The following is an 18,024-nucleotide window of genomic DNA, read 5'->3' as shown; positions in this document are numbered from 1 at the left end:
GCATCCTTAAAATCATGCGTTCCAGAAACATTTTTTCCTCTGTAATGAAAGGAGATATACATACACAATGTATATCAGAAACTTGAGACACAAAAAGAAGCTCCGAATCAGTATTAATTTCTACATGTCTAGATTTGAGGTCATCACTGTCTGACAGACCATGTTCTTGATTTCAGATCTTTGTGGAGTATGTCTCTGCTGCAGACTGTCAGAAAGCCATGCAAGCCCTCACCGGCCGCAAGTTTGCCAACAGAGTGGTGGTCACCAAATACTATGATCCAGATATGTATCACAGACATGAGTTTTAAAGCACAGACAAGTGTGTTGGGTGCGTCCTTTCTGTTTGTAAGCTTGGGTTCAGTCCGTTTCTTTACTTCTCTGAATCTTGTGAATGTGTCCTTAGAGACTAGACCTGGAAAAGGCATTTTATTATACTTAACAAACTGGACTGCAGTGTATGTTTCTTAGTACTGAATATCTCACTCTCACTTTTAGCCTAATACCCAAATGTTGAACTGATCTCTTTCTAAATTTTAAGTATTGCTGTTGTATATGTTGCATTTGCAGTAGAATGAATGTGACATGTATCTTACCTAAATCTAAACTAATACTGCCTGACAATGCCAGATTATCTGTCTATAAAGTATACGTTATATGACAAAAAACAACCATCAAATGTTTTCCTTCTGAGTACAAACATTTATTTGTTTTAGACCCAGGCTTTTGAAGAAATCATAATGTTTACTGTGTGACTATGATTAAAAAGGTTTTATATATTTATTTATTTATCTAAGGTAATATTTTTCCTATGTGTGTCATATATTAATGTACCTTAAACATATTCAGTGCTATTACCTGTGCTGCTTACATAGACCAAATGTTGACTTGTTTTGTCAAAAGTGAGAAGGTAGTTTGTTGCAAAAGTCATTTTGTAAATATGAACTGTTGATGTATAAAGATAGTAGGTATTTTAAATTGGACATGCACAGTGGAAGCTACTTGAATTAGAAAATATTCAAAAAAAAATTTAAATGCTGTGGTTGAAAAAACCCAACTCATCAAAAATGGTTGACCGTTTGTTAAACCTCTCCCCTGAGCATCGCTAGTCTAATCATAGCTTAGCAACTGTAACTAGGGCCTTGGTGAAACCAACATTCATCTTCAGCTCTTCAACCCTTCAGTGAACAGTCTTTGTCTAGTTTTATGACTCGCTCGCTGATTAGTGTTAACATACTATGTGGCAGGTTGTCATGGATGCTATCAGAGTTTTGGCTGTCCTGCTGCTTACTGAATGTGGGGATGTTAGGATTAGAGGTTCTAACAGAAGAAAATGTACATTAATGCATGTTTCCATCGTCAGTGAAGCAGAAGCTTCAGTGAACGTTTAAGTCACATGCTTCATGTAGCTATTGTACATGTCATGATTTAAATCAGTTTCCATTGTGCTTTGTCACATTTTGGTTTTATCAATACACCAATTTTCACACCTCAATCAAGCATAAAAGCACTTGTGCGCTATAAGATGTGCACAAAAACAGGTGGATGGAAACATGGCTAATGTTAGCTTAGTTAGCCACCTAGTTACAGCTGATACCATCTGCCAGTAAAAGTTATTTAGTGAGCAATATGAACAGTCACCATCTAGAAACAAGAAGGTGTTTTTGTCTGACACAGTTTTAAATTAAGGACCCATTAAATAGTTTAAAATATTATAATAAAATTTGATGACAAATCTCCCACCATTGTCATTTTAACTTAAATTGCGTCATTTGAGAACAGAAGGTTTAGCAACGTAGCAAGATTAAACCAAGGGGAAGGATGGGATGGCCATTCTTCCTAATGAAAGTTGTTTGCCTGGCGCATATACGCAAACAAACAAAAAACCTTCCAGGTTTGCTTCCATGTTGTGCAGCCCACTGCACATGTACATTAGTGTGTGTCCCTTGCTGCCCCTGGCCATGCGCTCTTACTCAGCCCATAGACTATTGGGTTGATGTCATGAAAATAAAACTGGTTTTTAGGCTCTGGGAAAGTTTTACAAAGATTAAAACACCATGGATTACAGTAAAAAGAGTGATGCGTGACTTTGCTTGCAGTTCAAGGTGTCTTGTTTTAGAGATGTACTTCTCTTTTATTGTTGTGGTCTATAATGCTTTGTGGGCCATTGGGGGGCGGGTTTGATGCAGTATTGCAAGTGGCCACTGGAAAAAAAATGGCTGGCAGTGCTGCATTCAGTTTTCAGTAATAGATCCATGGGCTTAATGTGTAGCAATAGTTATTATAGGGGGTGGGGCTTAATAAACCATCAAACCAGCAATAGTATACTTTGTTGTCAGCATAAGAATGACAAAATCAAATGTCTTCATGATCTCATAAAAAATGAGGATATGCACACTTTAGGTTTTGTTGATAACATTCTGATGTGCAAATGTGTTAAGCTTTATTTTGTGTGAAGAAACTTTATTAAATCAAAGTGTCAATTTATTATAACATATCCTGATTTAAAAGGTGCAGGCACAAGTATAGAATCCAAACAAATAGGAATTGGGAGGATAGTCTGGTTTGCCTATACTGCACACTAAACTTGCAGTATATTTCACAACAAACAAACTGTTTACGTAAGTGCAATGATAGGAATATATAAACAGCTGAATTTTATACATTTTTAAATGGCCAAACGTTTTTAAATATTTTAGTTTTTTCCCCCCCTGCCACTTCCATTGCCTTGAATAAATGCTTGCATCCACTGTGTGACCTGTCTCAGTAAAATTTATTTATTTAATTTTTTTCATTATTTGTGATAAAGACATTGCATCGGTTACTGTAACAGAAAATACTGATATTAATACCATGGAATAACAGATATTTAATTTGATTTTTTTTAACAATTGCAAGTATTTGCATATTAATTTTAGCAATTAAATCAATTGCATTTGTATATTAAACAACACCAGCCTGCACCGTATGGATTCCAAGAAACCGCTGTGCGGTGCCTTTGTGGAGGTTTTGTCCAATTCCATTTATAATATTGGTTGTCTTAATAAAATCTGCGGTTTCTCTCTTTCTTGCTTAGTGTATTTAGAACGTGATTTAGAAACGCGTGCCTTGCTGTGGTCACAGTGATGAACGGCATCATTGTGTTGATTTTGTACCAAATCAGTGTTCATGTCAGCATAAGGGTTATTAATTTCATTATGCGCAACGTTAAACAAAATATATATTAATAATAATAAGGTTTGTCTTAACGCTTTCTCTAGCGATCAGCACGCATATCAACACAGGCATCAAGGTAGACATATTGGTGCACACTCGTATCCGGACAAGATTTTCAAAATAAAGCTCTAATCATTATTGAGCTGCGTCTATAACCTTTTATAAAATAATGTTTTTTTCCCCTTTAATCCAGTCAGTCACCTCTACAAGAAATACACTTGCTACCAATCAATATGTATTCATTACTGTAAAAGTAATATTTGTCCCAAATAGCTAGTGGAAAAATGATTACTTCAGATAAACTAAAATAGTGTTTCTACCTTTTCAATCGGTATTAGTCACATTGTTTTGTAACTGTTATTACACAGTTATTGTTGGAAAGATTTAGCCAGATACTGTGTACTTGTGTTAATCGCAACGATGGTTTTATTTTGCAGGTTGTGACCGGTTGTTGTGTGGTGATCCCACATACAGTCAGCCGTTGGTCCGCGGCCATGACGACAGCAGCGAACGGATCGTCAGCTTGACAGATGTTCATTCAGCACGAGCCTCTTCATTCAATGCCGAGCCAAAGAGGAGCAGAGCGGTCTGTGTTTGGACTATTCACCGAGGCGGAGAGCTACACCAACTGAAACATGTCAGCGGAGAAGGCTACGAGTCCCTGTAACAAATTCCAAGCCAACATCTTTAATAAAAGTAAATGCCAAAACTGCTTCAAGTCCCGGGGGCTGCATCTGTTGAACGAGCATGACATGGAGCAGGTAACGTTAAAGTTCACCTTTGTTCGGTAAATGATTTAACAGTTCACGTCTTCAAAGAGCAGAGTTGTTTTACCATAAAATTACCTTTAGCCTGCTTCTTGTAACCCATACGCTATTAACTATTTGATTAGCGTGTTTTGAGGTTAGTTAACGTCATTTGACTGTATGTTTTTATGAGATTGCGTCTTTTTGAGTAAGCAGTCACTTCAGCCTTTAAGCCCGACAACATAGGTTCAGTACAAAACGTGAAACTTGAATTTAAAGTTCAATTTTAGCTACTCGCAGTATTCACTTATAGCCCGTGTAACGTCACTAATCCATCCATAAGGCTCCGCCGTAAACGGTTGGGTTATTTTCATTATGGCCGAATCTCAAGATGTTATTTCCTATTAATCGTTTAGTTTATAAAACCATCTGCAAATACCTTGTTTTTTTCTGAGCAGCTCAAAAATCAGATACTCAGTTTAGAATAGCTGTAAAACCTGAAACAGCAAATGTTTGACAAATTTGAAAAAAAAAAAAACAGATTTATTTGGTTATTAAAATTGTTACCAATTAATTTGATTAAGTGCTGGCTTGGAGGTTAACTGACTGCTGTTTTCTTTATTTACCAGAACTGAAATGACTGATCAAAAGTTAAAAAGTTACTTAAGAGGTTACTTAAACCCATTCATCATTACCAGTTCAGCTATTAATGAACCTTTTACCTATTAAAAAATATACCGATCAAAGGCAAAAACCACCGACTATAGGACAAACAATTGTTAGTTCTATGCTTAGTGATTTATGAAATAACTAAACATTTCAGCAGTAAGACAAGTAAGTTATTTACCTTGTTCTTGTGCTGTGGTTGACCCCCCTCTGAAAATGTTGTTCCTGCAGGTCTGTCATGCTGAGGTGATGTAAGGAGATCATCACAAGGGCTTCCTACATGCCTCACATTGTCAAAATATGCTATTACTCTTTGTGTCCCTGCCTGGTTTCACAGTACCCTGTAATTTCAGCACTGTTGCTTATTTGCCAACATTTAACATGGTATTACTGTGACACAGTCGATTGTCACGGAGGAAAGCAGTTTTTAATATGTTGTAAAGTGTTGCATATAGTGTGGATATTGCTTTGATAGAAAACTATTTAATTAATGGCATGTTAATGGCATTTCTTTTGCCTGTGTGTCTGCATTATCTTTTTTCCCCTTAGTTTTCACAAATGATAGAAAGAGAAATTCCCAGTCAGCTGGCAGAGCGGGAAATCATCCCGGTCCATTTGGGAATGTCAGGATTTATTTTCATTAGTCAACTCTCTAAGGACTTTTGGGTCATATTCAAAAAAATCCATAGACAGCCCACTCAAAAAAAGAAAACATTTGTTCTCCTGGACTAGGACTGGCAGTTAGCCAATCATTAAATCAATCAACGTCAAATTCATTGATCAGTTTAAATCTTTAGTTGAACAACTTGTTGAAAAATGAAAGGCCAGCTATTTTGATAATCAGCTAATTAAGTCAGTTTTCAAACAAACACTTTCACATGTTCTCTCAGTTCAGCTTCTCCAATCTGACAATTTTCTAATATTTTCTGTTTTATATCATTTTAAACTTTATATCTTCTGACCATTGGTCTAACAAGACGAGATCTGAAGACTTTTCTTTGCCTCTGTGAAACTGTGATGAACGTTTTTGCACTATTGACAGTTTAAGTGATGAGAATAATTGTTAGTTACAGATAATTTAAGTGACTTTCTACTTAAGACAAAGAAATGCAGCAAGCTGTCAGAATTGAGAAGTAGGAATTGGGGAATGCTTGGAATTTTTAATAAAAATCATAAATGTTTTGATGATTAATTGTTTCTCATTGGACTAATCAGTGACTTAGTAAGGTGATTGTAGCCTTTGTTCCATCACCTCTGTGGCCGAATGCTAACTTTCCAGTTTCCCTGTTGACCGACAGGCGAAACCCATCTATGGAGGCTGGCTCTGTTTGGCTCCTGAGGGGACAGATTTTGACAACCCGATGCAAAGGTCAAGGGTAGGACATGATGAAACTGACTTGAAATCCATATGTTTTCCACTTCTATTGTGATTTTTTCCTTTAGAAAAATGGTGCTTTAGTGATTTCGTTTCCTGTCTGTCAATGTCAGAAATGGCAGCGACGCTTCTTTATTCTGTATGAACACGGCAGCCTGAGCTTCGCCTTGGATGAACTGGTGAGAAACTGCTCAGATACTGACACCATAAGGGAGCACAAACATGAAATTGTAACAGAAACATACATAAGGTAGCAGTGTACAGTAAACCCTGTTATGCACAGTATATGCACTTGCATTTACAGAGGGTTGGGATCAAGCAGGCATCTTTAGGCCAGATGTCGTGTGCAGAACCACAGCAGATGATTTGGGCTTAGCCTGTCCTCTAATGCACGCACCCCCCTCTGTGATCCCCTCAAATCTCATTCCTTCATCTCTTTTATTCTCTACTTAACACCACAAACTAGTTTTCCTTTAACCTCTACAAGAGTAATTTAGATGGTCTGATTCTCCTCCAGCCCAGCACTTTGCCACAGGGAACGGTGAACATGAATCTGTGTACAGACATCACCGATGCTGAGCACAGGACAGGCCAGAGAAACGCACTCTGCATCGCCACACCAGAGCAGGAAATATTTATCCGTGATGACAATAAAGAGATTATTAATGGGTCAGTATAAAACTAAAGCAGACTTGCAGGAGCAAGAAATAGTAAGGTTTCCCTCATCCAGCATATGTAATATTGTGTTTCTTCACCAGGTGGAGTGAACAACTCGGAGTCTATTTACGGGCTAACAAGCAAAACCAGAAGAAAAAACGCAAAGTGGAACCTGTGGCCACCCTGGTAGCAAAGCAAATGTCCACACAGTGCTTAATACACATTATAGAACACATTGTGTTTGTTCCGCCAGCTGTGAGGAACAGAGGAAAGGGATATCAGTTGCTTTGTCCAACACTTTGATCTGATACAAGATCACCCAAATTTTCCTGATTTCCAAGAAATTCAAAATATATTGTATATTCAAGGATGAATATTTTTGGTCACTCTGAGTTTTTTCTCGGGGCATTAGTGACCAAAATGAGGTTACTGTTGCAAACTTTACTTCATATTAAGTAATGTTGTCCTTTCATACTGAATTATCTCTTTGTTAGGAGCCCAGTCCAGCAAAGATGGCTGTGACTGATACAAGTTTTCCATCACCGAAGAGCTCTGCAGTGTCCAGCCAGTGGCAGGAGCTCCAGAGACCGGATGTAACCCCAGTTTGGGCTGTCAAAGATCCCCAGGGCCCAGAGCAGACCCCTTCAGGTGCTGCAGATGCAAAACACACACATCAGCCACTTCCTGTCCTCTCACAGTGTCTTAACATCCTGCAGATGTTCACACACTTACAGCTTTTTATTTATACATCTCATTTAACCCTTAACCAGGCAGGCATGTTGACTGATTTGTATTCATGGGAACGAGCTGGAGGAGTTTCTGTTTAAGCAGGAAGTAACACAGACTGAAACACACTGTGAGATGTATAGAAAAACATGAGGCATCATAAACCCAAAATTAATTCCATCCAATTCCTCTTAAACAAGTGGTGACAGGCTTGATGATCAGTACTGGGCAGGTATTCTGTCTTAGCAGAGCTTTGTTCTGTGACACAGTGGACACCAGTACCCATCTGGCATCTAACTTACTGCAGGGTCTGGGGAACTCCTTTAATAAAGGTATGGATTAACTCCAGCTGACTGTGCCTACAGGCTGCTTCACTGCAGTATGGCTGTCTAATGAATGATGCTCTTTCATTACTCTTGTGCATACAAGATCACCCAGTCATTGAATTCCTAGACCATCATTGAATTCTGTAAAGTGTTTTCCAGACAGTACACAGTCATTTTGTATGAGTTGTGTTAGAAAAGCAGGCAATATATGGGAAATGTATTTTCTTGATCATTTCAGACATTTTCTGCATTTGATGATGTTTTAACAGCATTACAGCTTGTGATTATTTTTATTATAATTTTTTCTGCTGTTATTTTTTTAACTGATTAATAAACCTTTTAGTCTATAAAACACTGAAACATTTTCAGAACTGACTCAAAGGTGACGTCTTCAAATGTCATTTTGGTCAACCAATTGTCCTCAAATCCCCAGAATCCCCAAGAATTCACCTCACACACTGAAACTTGCAAGTGTTTGGCATTTTGTCCACTTTTGCTGTTGTTCATCTAATCAATCAACTGCTCACACTTTTAAACAAGCAACAGAAACATTTAGTCATATGTTTAGGTTAGGAATCAACTCTGATTTATATATGGAAACTTATGAAAAACTACTTTTGAGAAGCATTTTAACTTAAGTACATTAAGATTACTCTTAAAGCTACACTTCATATTTTAAAATTAACAATGGATTAAATAATTGTGTGATGTGAAAGGTGCCACTTCCACAGAGAATGATCAATTCTTCAATTTGCACGGGGTGTTTTAGCATCTTTCAGCTTTTGGTTTTCCAGCCCGCAACTTTATTGTTTTGTTCACTTTCACGCTTTCCGGTACAATTTTGTGACCACAGCAACCAGCTGTTTTCAGAGAAGAAGCTTTAAAGTGTAAACTGTGCACTAACTGCTCAGCACTGAACAGACATGGATACAGTAGAGAATAGCTGATGAACATAGTGGAATGCTCAGCAAGCTGAGGAGGCAGATATTTCCCTCAAAGAGTTGGTAGAGTCCAACAACAGAGCTAAAAGGGAATAAATATTGGACTTTCATTTAACTGGTGATCACAAACACGACTCCAACTGAATGACTGTGTTGCCCCGTAACTGCTGTACAGAAAGTGTGAACGTGGACATCATCTTAAAATGTAATAGTCATAATACTGCCCCTAACTGTCCAAAAAGTCTGTTATTGTGAGTATAAGTTTTTGTTTAAAAATGCACATGAGACACAACACAACACAACAGTGTTGCACAAAAATCACTTTTAATGCGCTCCTCAGAATTCATTACTAATTTGGTTAGTTTGTAACTAACTAAGGTAATTTCACAATTTATTCAGTGCTGTCAGTCTGTTTTCTATATATCTCTGGTGTGTAGAGTGTGGTTTTGTTGATGCTACTGTAGCAACGTTTGAGTAATAATAATATATATGGGATTTCCCTCATTAAACTAGAAGTGTAGGTAGGATTTTTATAACAAAGACTGACCAGGGCTTTTCATGTCTGTATTTGGGAAAACAGAACTTGTTTAACACAGCATATTAGTTTTTGATAGGACTATGTTTACTATATCGTTCGGTTTCTTCTTTACATTCAGAAAAAGTCAAGAAGATTACAATAAGTATAGTGACATAGTCCCATTGAAATGATAAAAGTAACACCTGCACTCCACAAAATGTATTCAAAGAGACCAACATTTTAGTCGGATCATCATAAAAATAGATACCACTACTATACTCACATATATATATAGTATAAAAATACACACCGGTAGGCTGACAGGTTATAATAATAACCTAAGGCTAAGCAGTTAATAACTCAGGAAGGTACATCTCAAAGAGCAGAAAGGCAATACATCAAAACATATCAACTACGTCACATATCAAGGTCTGAGATATACTGTATGGTAAATGAGTAGTTGGTTCTCATAGTCAACAAGATGGATGTTGAAGAAATGGACAGGCATAAAGACCTGAGAAGCTTTGACAAAGTCTAAATATTTACAGCCCGATGACTGGGCTGCAGCATCTCCAAAACAGTAAGGCCTGTAGGGTCAAACCAGCCGAAACGCAAACCAATGATAAAGCACTGGGGAATAAGCTGAACGACAACAGGTCAGAGACCCTGCCTTGGAACAGCACATTAGGTAGGAGTGGTCATAATGTTCTCAGTGCATCTCAGAGAGGATACTGGATGATGTGCCTCTCTGAAATGCTACTTCAGACACAACTCAGTGCACTTAAACCAAACTGTGTTAGCTTGTCCTCCTCTACTACAACTCCAGTCTGAAGCCATTTTGTGTTACTTTCTTTATCCAGGCAACGCGTCTGCCTACCTGTGCTCGGTCTCCAGGGACTCTTTGAGCATTGACAGCTTTGGTAGCCCAGTCTTGGACTTGGTAGGATATGGAAACACCGACCCTGGCAGTAACAACCAGCTGGCTGAGTCTAATAACATCCATACATCAACAAACAACAAGAACCAGAGCCACGACAGAAGGTTAGAAATAAGCTGGTGGAGTACAAGTAATTTCCAGTCCGATTTAAAGTTGATATGTGTAAATAGCTCTTCTTTAGATTTTGCTTGGGAATAATTGGCTGTTTTGTTTTGCGTATGTATGTTTGCATTTAATCTGTAGGTAATGCTTCAGCCATGGCTTGGCAGAGGGAATTGGGTAAATGTGTAAGCAATTAACACAAAGACATCCGATGCCTTTCCTCTTCCCCCTAATATAAAGCTGAAAAGCCATGACACAGCACCAGATGAAAGGCTAACACTCTACCCCTCTGTTAGAGATCCAACTTCTACATTTTTAAACATTTTTAAATTTAGCTTAGAGAAACCCTCCCAGTTTGGGCCCCAGTCGCATGTAACCTGGTCATGTGTGGAGAACACATCTCAGTTCTTTACTCATTGCCTTTTTGGGAAACAAAAACAAAATACTTTTCTCCCCTCCAAATAAGGCCAGAAATTCCAAAACGCTGGTGTAATTAGATATCTGTGGCATTGTTTCTCAGGACCTTAGTGCTGACTGTCTGCCTGTCAGAGAACGTACACTTCAGCTTAAAGCTCAGTTTGAGGGTACAGGTTCGGGTTCAGAAAAGACAACAAGACAGAGTTATCTTTTTTATTTTATGTTTCTAAACCTGTGTTAATTCCCCTGAAAACAGGGTTTAAAAAGTTAGTATGTCAAAGTTTTGGTTTTGCTTTGTCAGGTAGTTATGGCTTGTTTGTTTTTTATTTGGTGTATTACTATTAACCTGCCTGGGAAGTGCAGAATATCACACATGGGTTTTCCCAGCTAAATGCTGTACAGTAGTAAATTAAGTTATGTTTACATGTGTGGTGAAGAAAACAAAAAAGCATCTGTTTTTATTATTCAGTTATGCTGCTGCGTTGTTTGTTTTCAGCAAAGAAGTAGAGTATGGATCGGGCCGTGTATTTCTGTCTGAGCCTGACCTTTCCCCAAGAGTGCGGCATCTGAACCTGACCTGGACCCAAAACATGATTTCTAAATTTATGTCAGAACCGGGTATCCACACTCTACAAAAATCAATAAGAGGAGTGTGAGCTAACATGATTATTTTGTAGTTGATCTTACTAATGCTGGTATCGATACTAAAAACAATGCTTATATCATTAATATTGTTGATTAATTTCTCCCTAATATTGACCATTAACTTTCAAAGATGAATTTTTTGGCAGTTAACCAGTCAGTTTACAGTTCAAATGCATTAAATAGTCTTTCCATTTTGTAATACCTGTATGAAGGTTAAAAAAAATACATCCACAAAGCTGTAATGTTGGCTAAATATAGCAAGCTTAAATAAAAACATTTAAACCCCACAAACTAATTAACAAAATTCACAAAGCCCATTCAGTTAAAATAATATGAAGGCAATGTGTTTCTGCCACTTGTGGCATTAGCTTCCTATCAGCACATACTGCACTCCTGCCTTAAAAGATATTCACTGATCCTGAGCCCAACTTTTAACTGTCATCATTGCTTTTCATCATTTGAGAGTTGTGTCTAGATTATATCAGGTTAGTTTGGGCTGTTTGACCTGTTTAACAGAAGCTCCCTTTTTACACAAAACACCTTTGGCAGCAGTGACAGGGATGTCAGTTCTTATTTAGTCTGGGCTGCACTGAGTGTCCTGTGGGCTCTTTCCTGCCGCACAGGTGCTGTTTGGCATCCATTATCAAGCTGTCATTCTCAGTGTCATGCTGGTGGGAGTGATGCCAGAACCCACCTGTGTGTTAGTGGGGTCAGGGAAGCCACACACATACACAGTATTTGGCCAAGGTGAAGTATTTCCCTAATTATTTGTTCTTGTTTTCCAGCAATGACAGCACAGCAGAGAGGATTCTGGGATTGGTGGCCACCAAGAAAGAGCAGGGAGGGGGAACAGCCATTTCAAGGAAGGGCAGGAGTGAAGCTCGTACCAACAAGCGAGAGGTAGCTACACCTAGCACGTCAGTTTGTGCAGTATATCTTAGGGGTTTCCTGATAGACTAGTGGTTAGGGTGTAGTGCTCTCAGCACCGCGACCCGGGTTCGAGTCAGGGTTGCGTCAGGAAGAACATTCCACGTGAAACATGTGCCGCATGTCAACATGCAAATCATCAGTGTGATGATTTGCTGTGGCGATCCCTAACGGGAAAAAGCTGGAAGTGACATTCATCTTAGATGCTACTCAGTCTGTCCATTCAATGTCTGACAGCCTGCCACTATGCATCATCCTAACTGCTCTTCAGACCCTTAATGTTTCTTATTTTGGTATAAAATGTGACAAACAAATCAATTGCATTGTCAGCCCTAGCATGTTCCATCTTAGATTATCTACAAAATTAAAATTATTCTTGTCTGTTAAAGATTTGGAGATCATAGTTGATGCTTTTATTTCCTCTTACCTTGACTATTGCAACTTTCTCACTGTACATTAGGAATCTGTCAGGCAGCCTTATCACACCTGGAGTGATTTTACTTGCAGCAGTCAAGACTCTTTACCGTTACCAAGATGAGATCTCCCTATAGATGGCCTCTCTTCACTGGTTACAAAGTATAGAATTGATTTTTAAGATTATTGTATGGCCTGGCACCACAACTCCTCCAACTCCCCTTGTTCTTCCTTCAGACCCCTCATATCCCTTGTCCAGCAACAGCGCTCTTTTCCATGCCCAGTTAAATTTAATAGTGACTGTCAGTACTAGATCTCACCCTTACACTGATATATTTGTAATCCATCTTAAGACCCATGTCCAAGACCCTATTAATAGTCATCATGAAGACATGATTTGTCACACTGCTTTTTTCATCTCCCTGGTCAACATCCTTTTTAAATGTGCTATATAAATAAACTGACTTGACTTGGTTTAAAAATATACTGGCTTAACTGTAGTATCAGCACTGAAAATATGACATTATTTGTATTTTTAATGGTGACTACAGAAAAGATATAGCATGCTGGAACTTGCAAAATAAAACATCACGTTACTGTGGTGATTTAACAGTAGCATGAACAGTATTAGAAACACCGGAGGTATTCTGGATACAGACTTGGATCATTCTGGTGCCAAAGTACTAAATGTCTATTTGAAACTACTGCCAATAGCCTGTTGGCTCATAATTACTGCACAGACATGAGAGACAGACACTGATATTGTGATCTACAGTAACTTTCAGCAAGTAAATATTAAGCCTGTTTCCTGAAATGTCAAGCTATTGCTGTAATGTTTTATCCATAATATTTTACCAATAATTAGGTATTAGTAAATCACCATCATCCACTTATGATACATATAATAATCCAGTTTGCACACATGCTATGTGGATTGATCAGTACTGTTGTTGTTGTTGTTGTTGTCTATTGAAGGAGTCGGTCCCTTCAGTTCGAGCTAATCTGTCTTTGACACTTTTACATATCACACTCAAGGAGGCATGAATATGTATTAGTTTTATTTGTATTGTGAGTGTGGGTTTTATTTTGAAAACTTTCAGAAGCTTTTTCACCTTGAGGCGATTACCTTTCTGGGTTCAACTTACTTGTTGTTTGACGCTTTTTACCACATCTCATGGCCTTCCTCAGCAACTTTATCCACTAAGGAAGGTGATGAGATTTGGAAACAACAAGTAAATTGGATCCTGTGTTTGTTTCCTGCCCAAGTGCTGTTTCCAAGATCAAAATAGAACCTTCAACCTCAATGTTTTATATCATTTTTGGCATATATGTGGTCAGCTCTAAAATGATTTAATATGAGACCAATCTTTCATCTTCCACCACACAAGTAAAGCACCATGCTGGCTTTTTATTAACATTTTAGTTTCAAAACAGGGCAAGCAGAAAATAAACAGAAAGAGGTGACTGATCTCAGCATGCTTGATTTCATGTAGTTGCTAATGCTCAGAGACCTGCGATGGTTTGTGGAAATACCCGACAATGTTGTTCAAAAAGAAACCCATCTATTTTAAATCAGGACGCCGTAACTTTTTAATAAGAACAAGATGAAGAAAATAGAATTTTGGGGCTTCAACATAAAACAATTCAAAGCCTATTGACTGAATGTGGTTATTTGCTACCACATGAAAGTAATAAATAGGTAATGGTGATTTATCTCAATGTGGGTTCATCATAATTAAAATCAGTCACTGTATCCAGTTGTATTCAAGCTGTACTGGGATGGGCTGTGGGCTGGACTGGTTTGAATGTGACTCACTCAACCAGGTTATGGGAAAAGATGTCACTTTAACAATGAAGCTCTGATGGGATCAGACACTGTGAATCGCTAGACTCCTCTTAGGTTCTACTTTGAGACTGTTTTCATAAGTCAGTCACTGTGTAAATTCAGTCCATGAGCATTGAAAAGCAGATGAGAGTTTGTTATGAAACACGTGGAGGACTCAGTCCTGCCATGTCGAGGCATGTGTTTCTTCCAGGATATGTGAGTGGGTGCATGTGTCAGCAGGTGGGAAAGAGGTGGTGATTCATTTAGAGGTGCATTTTGTTTGTGAACTGAACTGGTTTCAGTGCCCCGAAGGCTTTCACTCTGCCTCCTGTTGTGTGTTGTAATCTGGGCATTCCTTTTTTTTTCAGGGATTCCTCTGAACCAGATACACTGTAGCGTGTGAGCCACCACTCTTAAGGACTGTCAGGGAGTCTGTGCAGAATCATGTGTTGTTTAAAGATGAAAAATAGTGCCTCTATTTGCAGCACCTTTCCAAGTGCACATCTGTGTGTGAGTGACAGTCACTGTATGTTGTCAGGCTACACCATACTGGTTAAAGACATAAGTAAACCTTGAAGTGCCTAGCTGTTTGGGACATAACACAAGTGCTAATGTGAATCATAAACAGGCCAGAGGGCATTATATAAAGCAAGATTACAAGTTGAGTCAGGCTTATTTTCAACAATTTTGAGTTCATAAAGGTTATTTAAATAAGTCAGACAAATGTTACCATGAAAACTGATACCTCTACACTACTCTGGTCCTGAACTGTGTTTGATAAAGGTAACGCTAAATAGTAGAGATTATTGTTTAAAGTTAAAGTCAGAGTGAGTCTGACAAGCTGGACTGTGACTGAATTGTTTAGAAAGATAATTCAGAACTGATTTAAGTACGGTTCCAAGACAGAAAGCACTAATCACATCAGTTCTCTGTGAAGACAGTGGATATGTTTTCAGAAGCAGATACTGTTCCTGATATTTGGGCGTTTCAAAAAAAGATATTTTGTCCAATAACTTTACCCAACACAAACAATAGTCTTGTTATGGATTACTTAGATTGTTTGTAGCTGCTTTTTATTTTGACCAAGATAATTCATATTGAGAAAATCTACTTGTCAAGGTATGTTTACAATTTGTTTCTGTGGTCAGAAAGCCAGTTATTGCAGGTGAACGGTATATCAAGGATAACACACCGCTGTGTTTGAAAGCTAAAGCACGAGTTCGTCCACATATCTCAGCCAGAGATCAAAATAAAGCTGTATTAAAAGCAGTCCATAGTAAGAGTGTGAAGGGTAAATGCAAGACCAGACTAATGTTATGAAGACAAGTTATGCACAAGTGAAGACAAGCAGAGGAGTTCAGCAGTTCACACCAATCTGTACAATATGCCAGCAGTTTTTTTTGTGTTTTTTTTTTTTTGTACTTGCTTAAGGCAAAAACATTTATACGTGGTGTTTTTCTAAATGTATAACAACTGTGGGTTGCTTTTGTTTTGTTTGTCCACTTGTGTGTAATGATTATGTGTGTATTAGGTATCAGTGATTGTCAGAGACCGGGATCCAACTTGGTACCATGAGTGCAGTGGGGACATATCTGATGGTACATCTTGTTATATAGTATCTTGTTACACTATGACAGGGATCTTGTGAAAACAACAAATGTCTCTCCTAATAATAAGAAACAGAAAAAAAGTAAGTTTTGTCATATTGGCAGCAATATGCTGTAGCAGCAGATGGCACAGTGGTTAGCGTTGTTGCCTCAGAGCGAGAAGGTTCCCGGGCCGACCTGGTGCTTTTCTGTGCGGAGTTTACATGTTCTCCCTGTGCCTGCGTGGGTTCCCAGTCCAAAGACATGCAGCTTAGGTTGATTGGCAACACTAAATTGCCTGTAGGGCTCTGTGGCTGCAACATTGCAGTTTTGCCTCAACATTTTTGTTTTCTTCACTGTTAAGTGATATAAGCAATGTTTTATGTATCCAGCCTGTGTTTAACAGTCATGAAATTAACCAGGCTTGGTCTTAGTCTGCTCACATCAGCTCTGTTTATAATCCTGGCTCGGTTTGTTGGGATCATTCAAGGCAGACTTTTCACAATAAATGCTTCTTTTCTGAGTCACCTTCATGAAACACCTCTCAGTAGCCAAAGCTGATGTACAAAACATTGTAGAAGTATGGTCAGGGCAGCACAACACAGCTGGTCATCACTGTGGCTGCTGTTAAGCTTTGATTAAACACAGACTCATTCCAGAGAATTTGCATTTTAGATTCACCAGCGGTTCATTTTATCATGTGATTATTTATCTGTCTTGGCGTGTGTTTGTTTTGCTAGCCAAGGTCAGAAGAGTCTGTCTAGAGTTCATTCAGGCCTCAGAGCTGAGATTCCCAAGACAACCTCCTGTTCTCTTCTTCCTCCCCCTACTCCCCCTCAGCTTTGTGGGGCTTCTTCACTAAACAGAGGAGAGGCCCTGTGTACAGTGGTCAGCAATTGTTTGGGAAGAAAAAATGTTCAGTTCACGCTGCGGCCAGAGCACTGTGTTCCTCTGTGTTCTGTGTCCTTGGATAGTTTTCAATATAAATGCCAGACAAAAAACACAAAGAATGTTCTGTAACCATTAAAGTGCTCGGTTTTTCCCTTTAATAGCGGTTATATAAGAGAGAAGAATGAATCTTTTCAATAGCAGCGGATCAAGTAAACAAAAAACCTTGTTTCATTTAATGCTGTGTAATCTGGACTTGAAAGAAACTCTGATACGTGTTTAAAGCAGCTCTATTAGTCAGCATGAAACCCGAACATTAGGAGCACACAGGAATCTCACTCAGTGTTTTTGGAGGTCTAGCGGCATTTTTAAATGTAAGACAAAAAGCTGCAGAGTATCAGCGATTGTTGCCTCTTAAACCTTTTCATGCATTCCATAGCCAAATCCAGACATCCATGTGCATTTCGGTGGGGATGTGAGTTAAACAGGCAGTGGAGAAAAGCCTGCTGGGTTCCCTGCGGTGCTCTACAGCAGGCCTAATCCTCACAGCTGACATCTCTGCCAAGGATCCAGTCTATCAGTTACTGTCTTTGAAGGAATGCAGGCAGCGCGTACAAGCTGCCACCGAGAAAAACACTGAGAAAGCACGTCACATCTTTGCATCAGTAAAAACCAGCTTCAGATAAAACCAAATGTTAGTGATAAAAGGAACTGTCATAATTTCAGTATTTTCATAGTCATTTACCTTCCACAGAAACTGCAGTCGTGTGGAGACGTAGCCCAGCTCAGCGCTCCCCCTCCTCTGAGAAGAGCCAGATCTCTGGACCGCAGGGCATCAGACACCATCATGACGGTAAGTAATTACTAGTACTTTTTTCTAAAATACTAATCATTTGTGTCTAAAGATCTGGCATCATCATACACTTGCTCTCCAAATGGTAGTGACAAAAAACCCTTTCAAATACAGATAGAAAGTATAGAAGACTCAATTGCTCCTCCTAGAGGCCAAACAACTCCTTACACCCCATGTGAACACTTAATAGCCAGGTTCTACTATATTACTCATTACAAATGTTATATGATAAACACATAAAAATAATACCAGCACTACTTTCC

At 38.6% G+C, this 18,024-nt stretch overlaps 2 protein-coding genes across 5 annotated transcripts in view; both read left to right on the top strand.

Moving 5' to 3' along the window:
• LOC109962831 (splicing factor U2AF 65 kDa subunit-like) overlaps positions 1-2,751 on the top strand; it is a 14,167-nt gene extending 11,416 nt beyond the window's left edge. For both annotated transcript variants that reach the window (XM_020604871.1, XM_020604870.1), the window contains one exon: positions 177-2,751. In XM_020604871.1, the coding sequence (XP_020460527.1) occupies positions 177-308 (132 nt within the window). In that variant the 3' untranslated portion in view covers positions 309-2,751. The remainder of the gene's footprint in view (positions 1-176) is intronic.
• Positions 2,752-3,672: 921 nt separating this feature from the next.
• Positions 3,673-18,024, top strand: part of LOC109962829 (myosin phosphatase Rho-interacting protein-like) — a 22,882-nt gene continuing 8,530 nt past the window's right edge. For all 3 annotated transcript variants that reach the window (XM_020604864.1, XM_020604863.1, XM_020604862.1), the window contains exons 1-9: positions 3,673-3,974; positions 5,924-6,001; positions 6,114-6,179; positions 6,518-6,669; positions 6,759-6,843; positions 7,152-7,305; positions 10,028-10,208; positions 12,054-12,168; positions 17,663-17,761. In XM_020604864.1, the coding sequence (XP_020460520.1) occupies positions 3,849-3,974; positions 5,924-6,001; positions 6,114-6,179; positions 6,518-6,669; positions 6,759-6,843; positions 7,152-7,305; positions 10,028-10,208; positions 12,054-12,168; positions 17,663-17,761 (1,056 nt within the window). In that variant the 5' untranslated portion in view covers positions 3,673-3,848. The remainder of the gene's footprint in view (positions 3,975-5,923; positions 6,002-6,113; positions 6,180-6,517; positions 6,670-6,758; positions 6,844-7,151; positions 7,306-10,027; positions 10,209-12,053; positions 12,169-17,662; positions 17,762-18,024) is intronic.

Source organism: Monopterus albus, unplaced genomic scaffold (assembly GCF_001952655.1).
Source record: "Monopterus albus unplaced genomic scaffold, M_albus_1.0 scaffold68.1, whole genome shotgun sequence".
In the NCBI taxonomy this organism is placed as follows: domain Eukaryota; kingdom Metazoa; phylum Chordata; class Actinopteri; order Synbranchiformes; family Synbranchidae; genus Monopterus; species Monopterus albus.
Note: the sequence above shows the minus strand (reverse complement) of the source record. Positions and strands in the feature narration are given on the sequence as shown.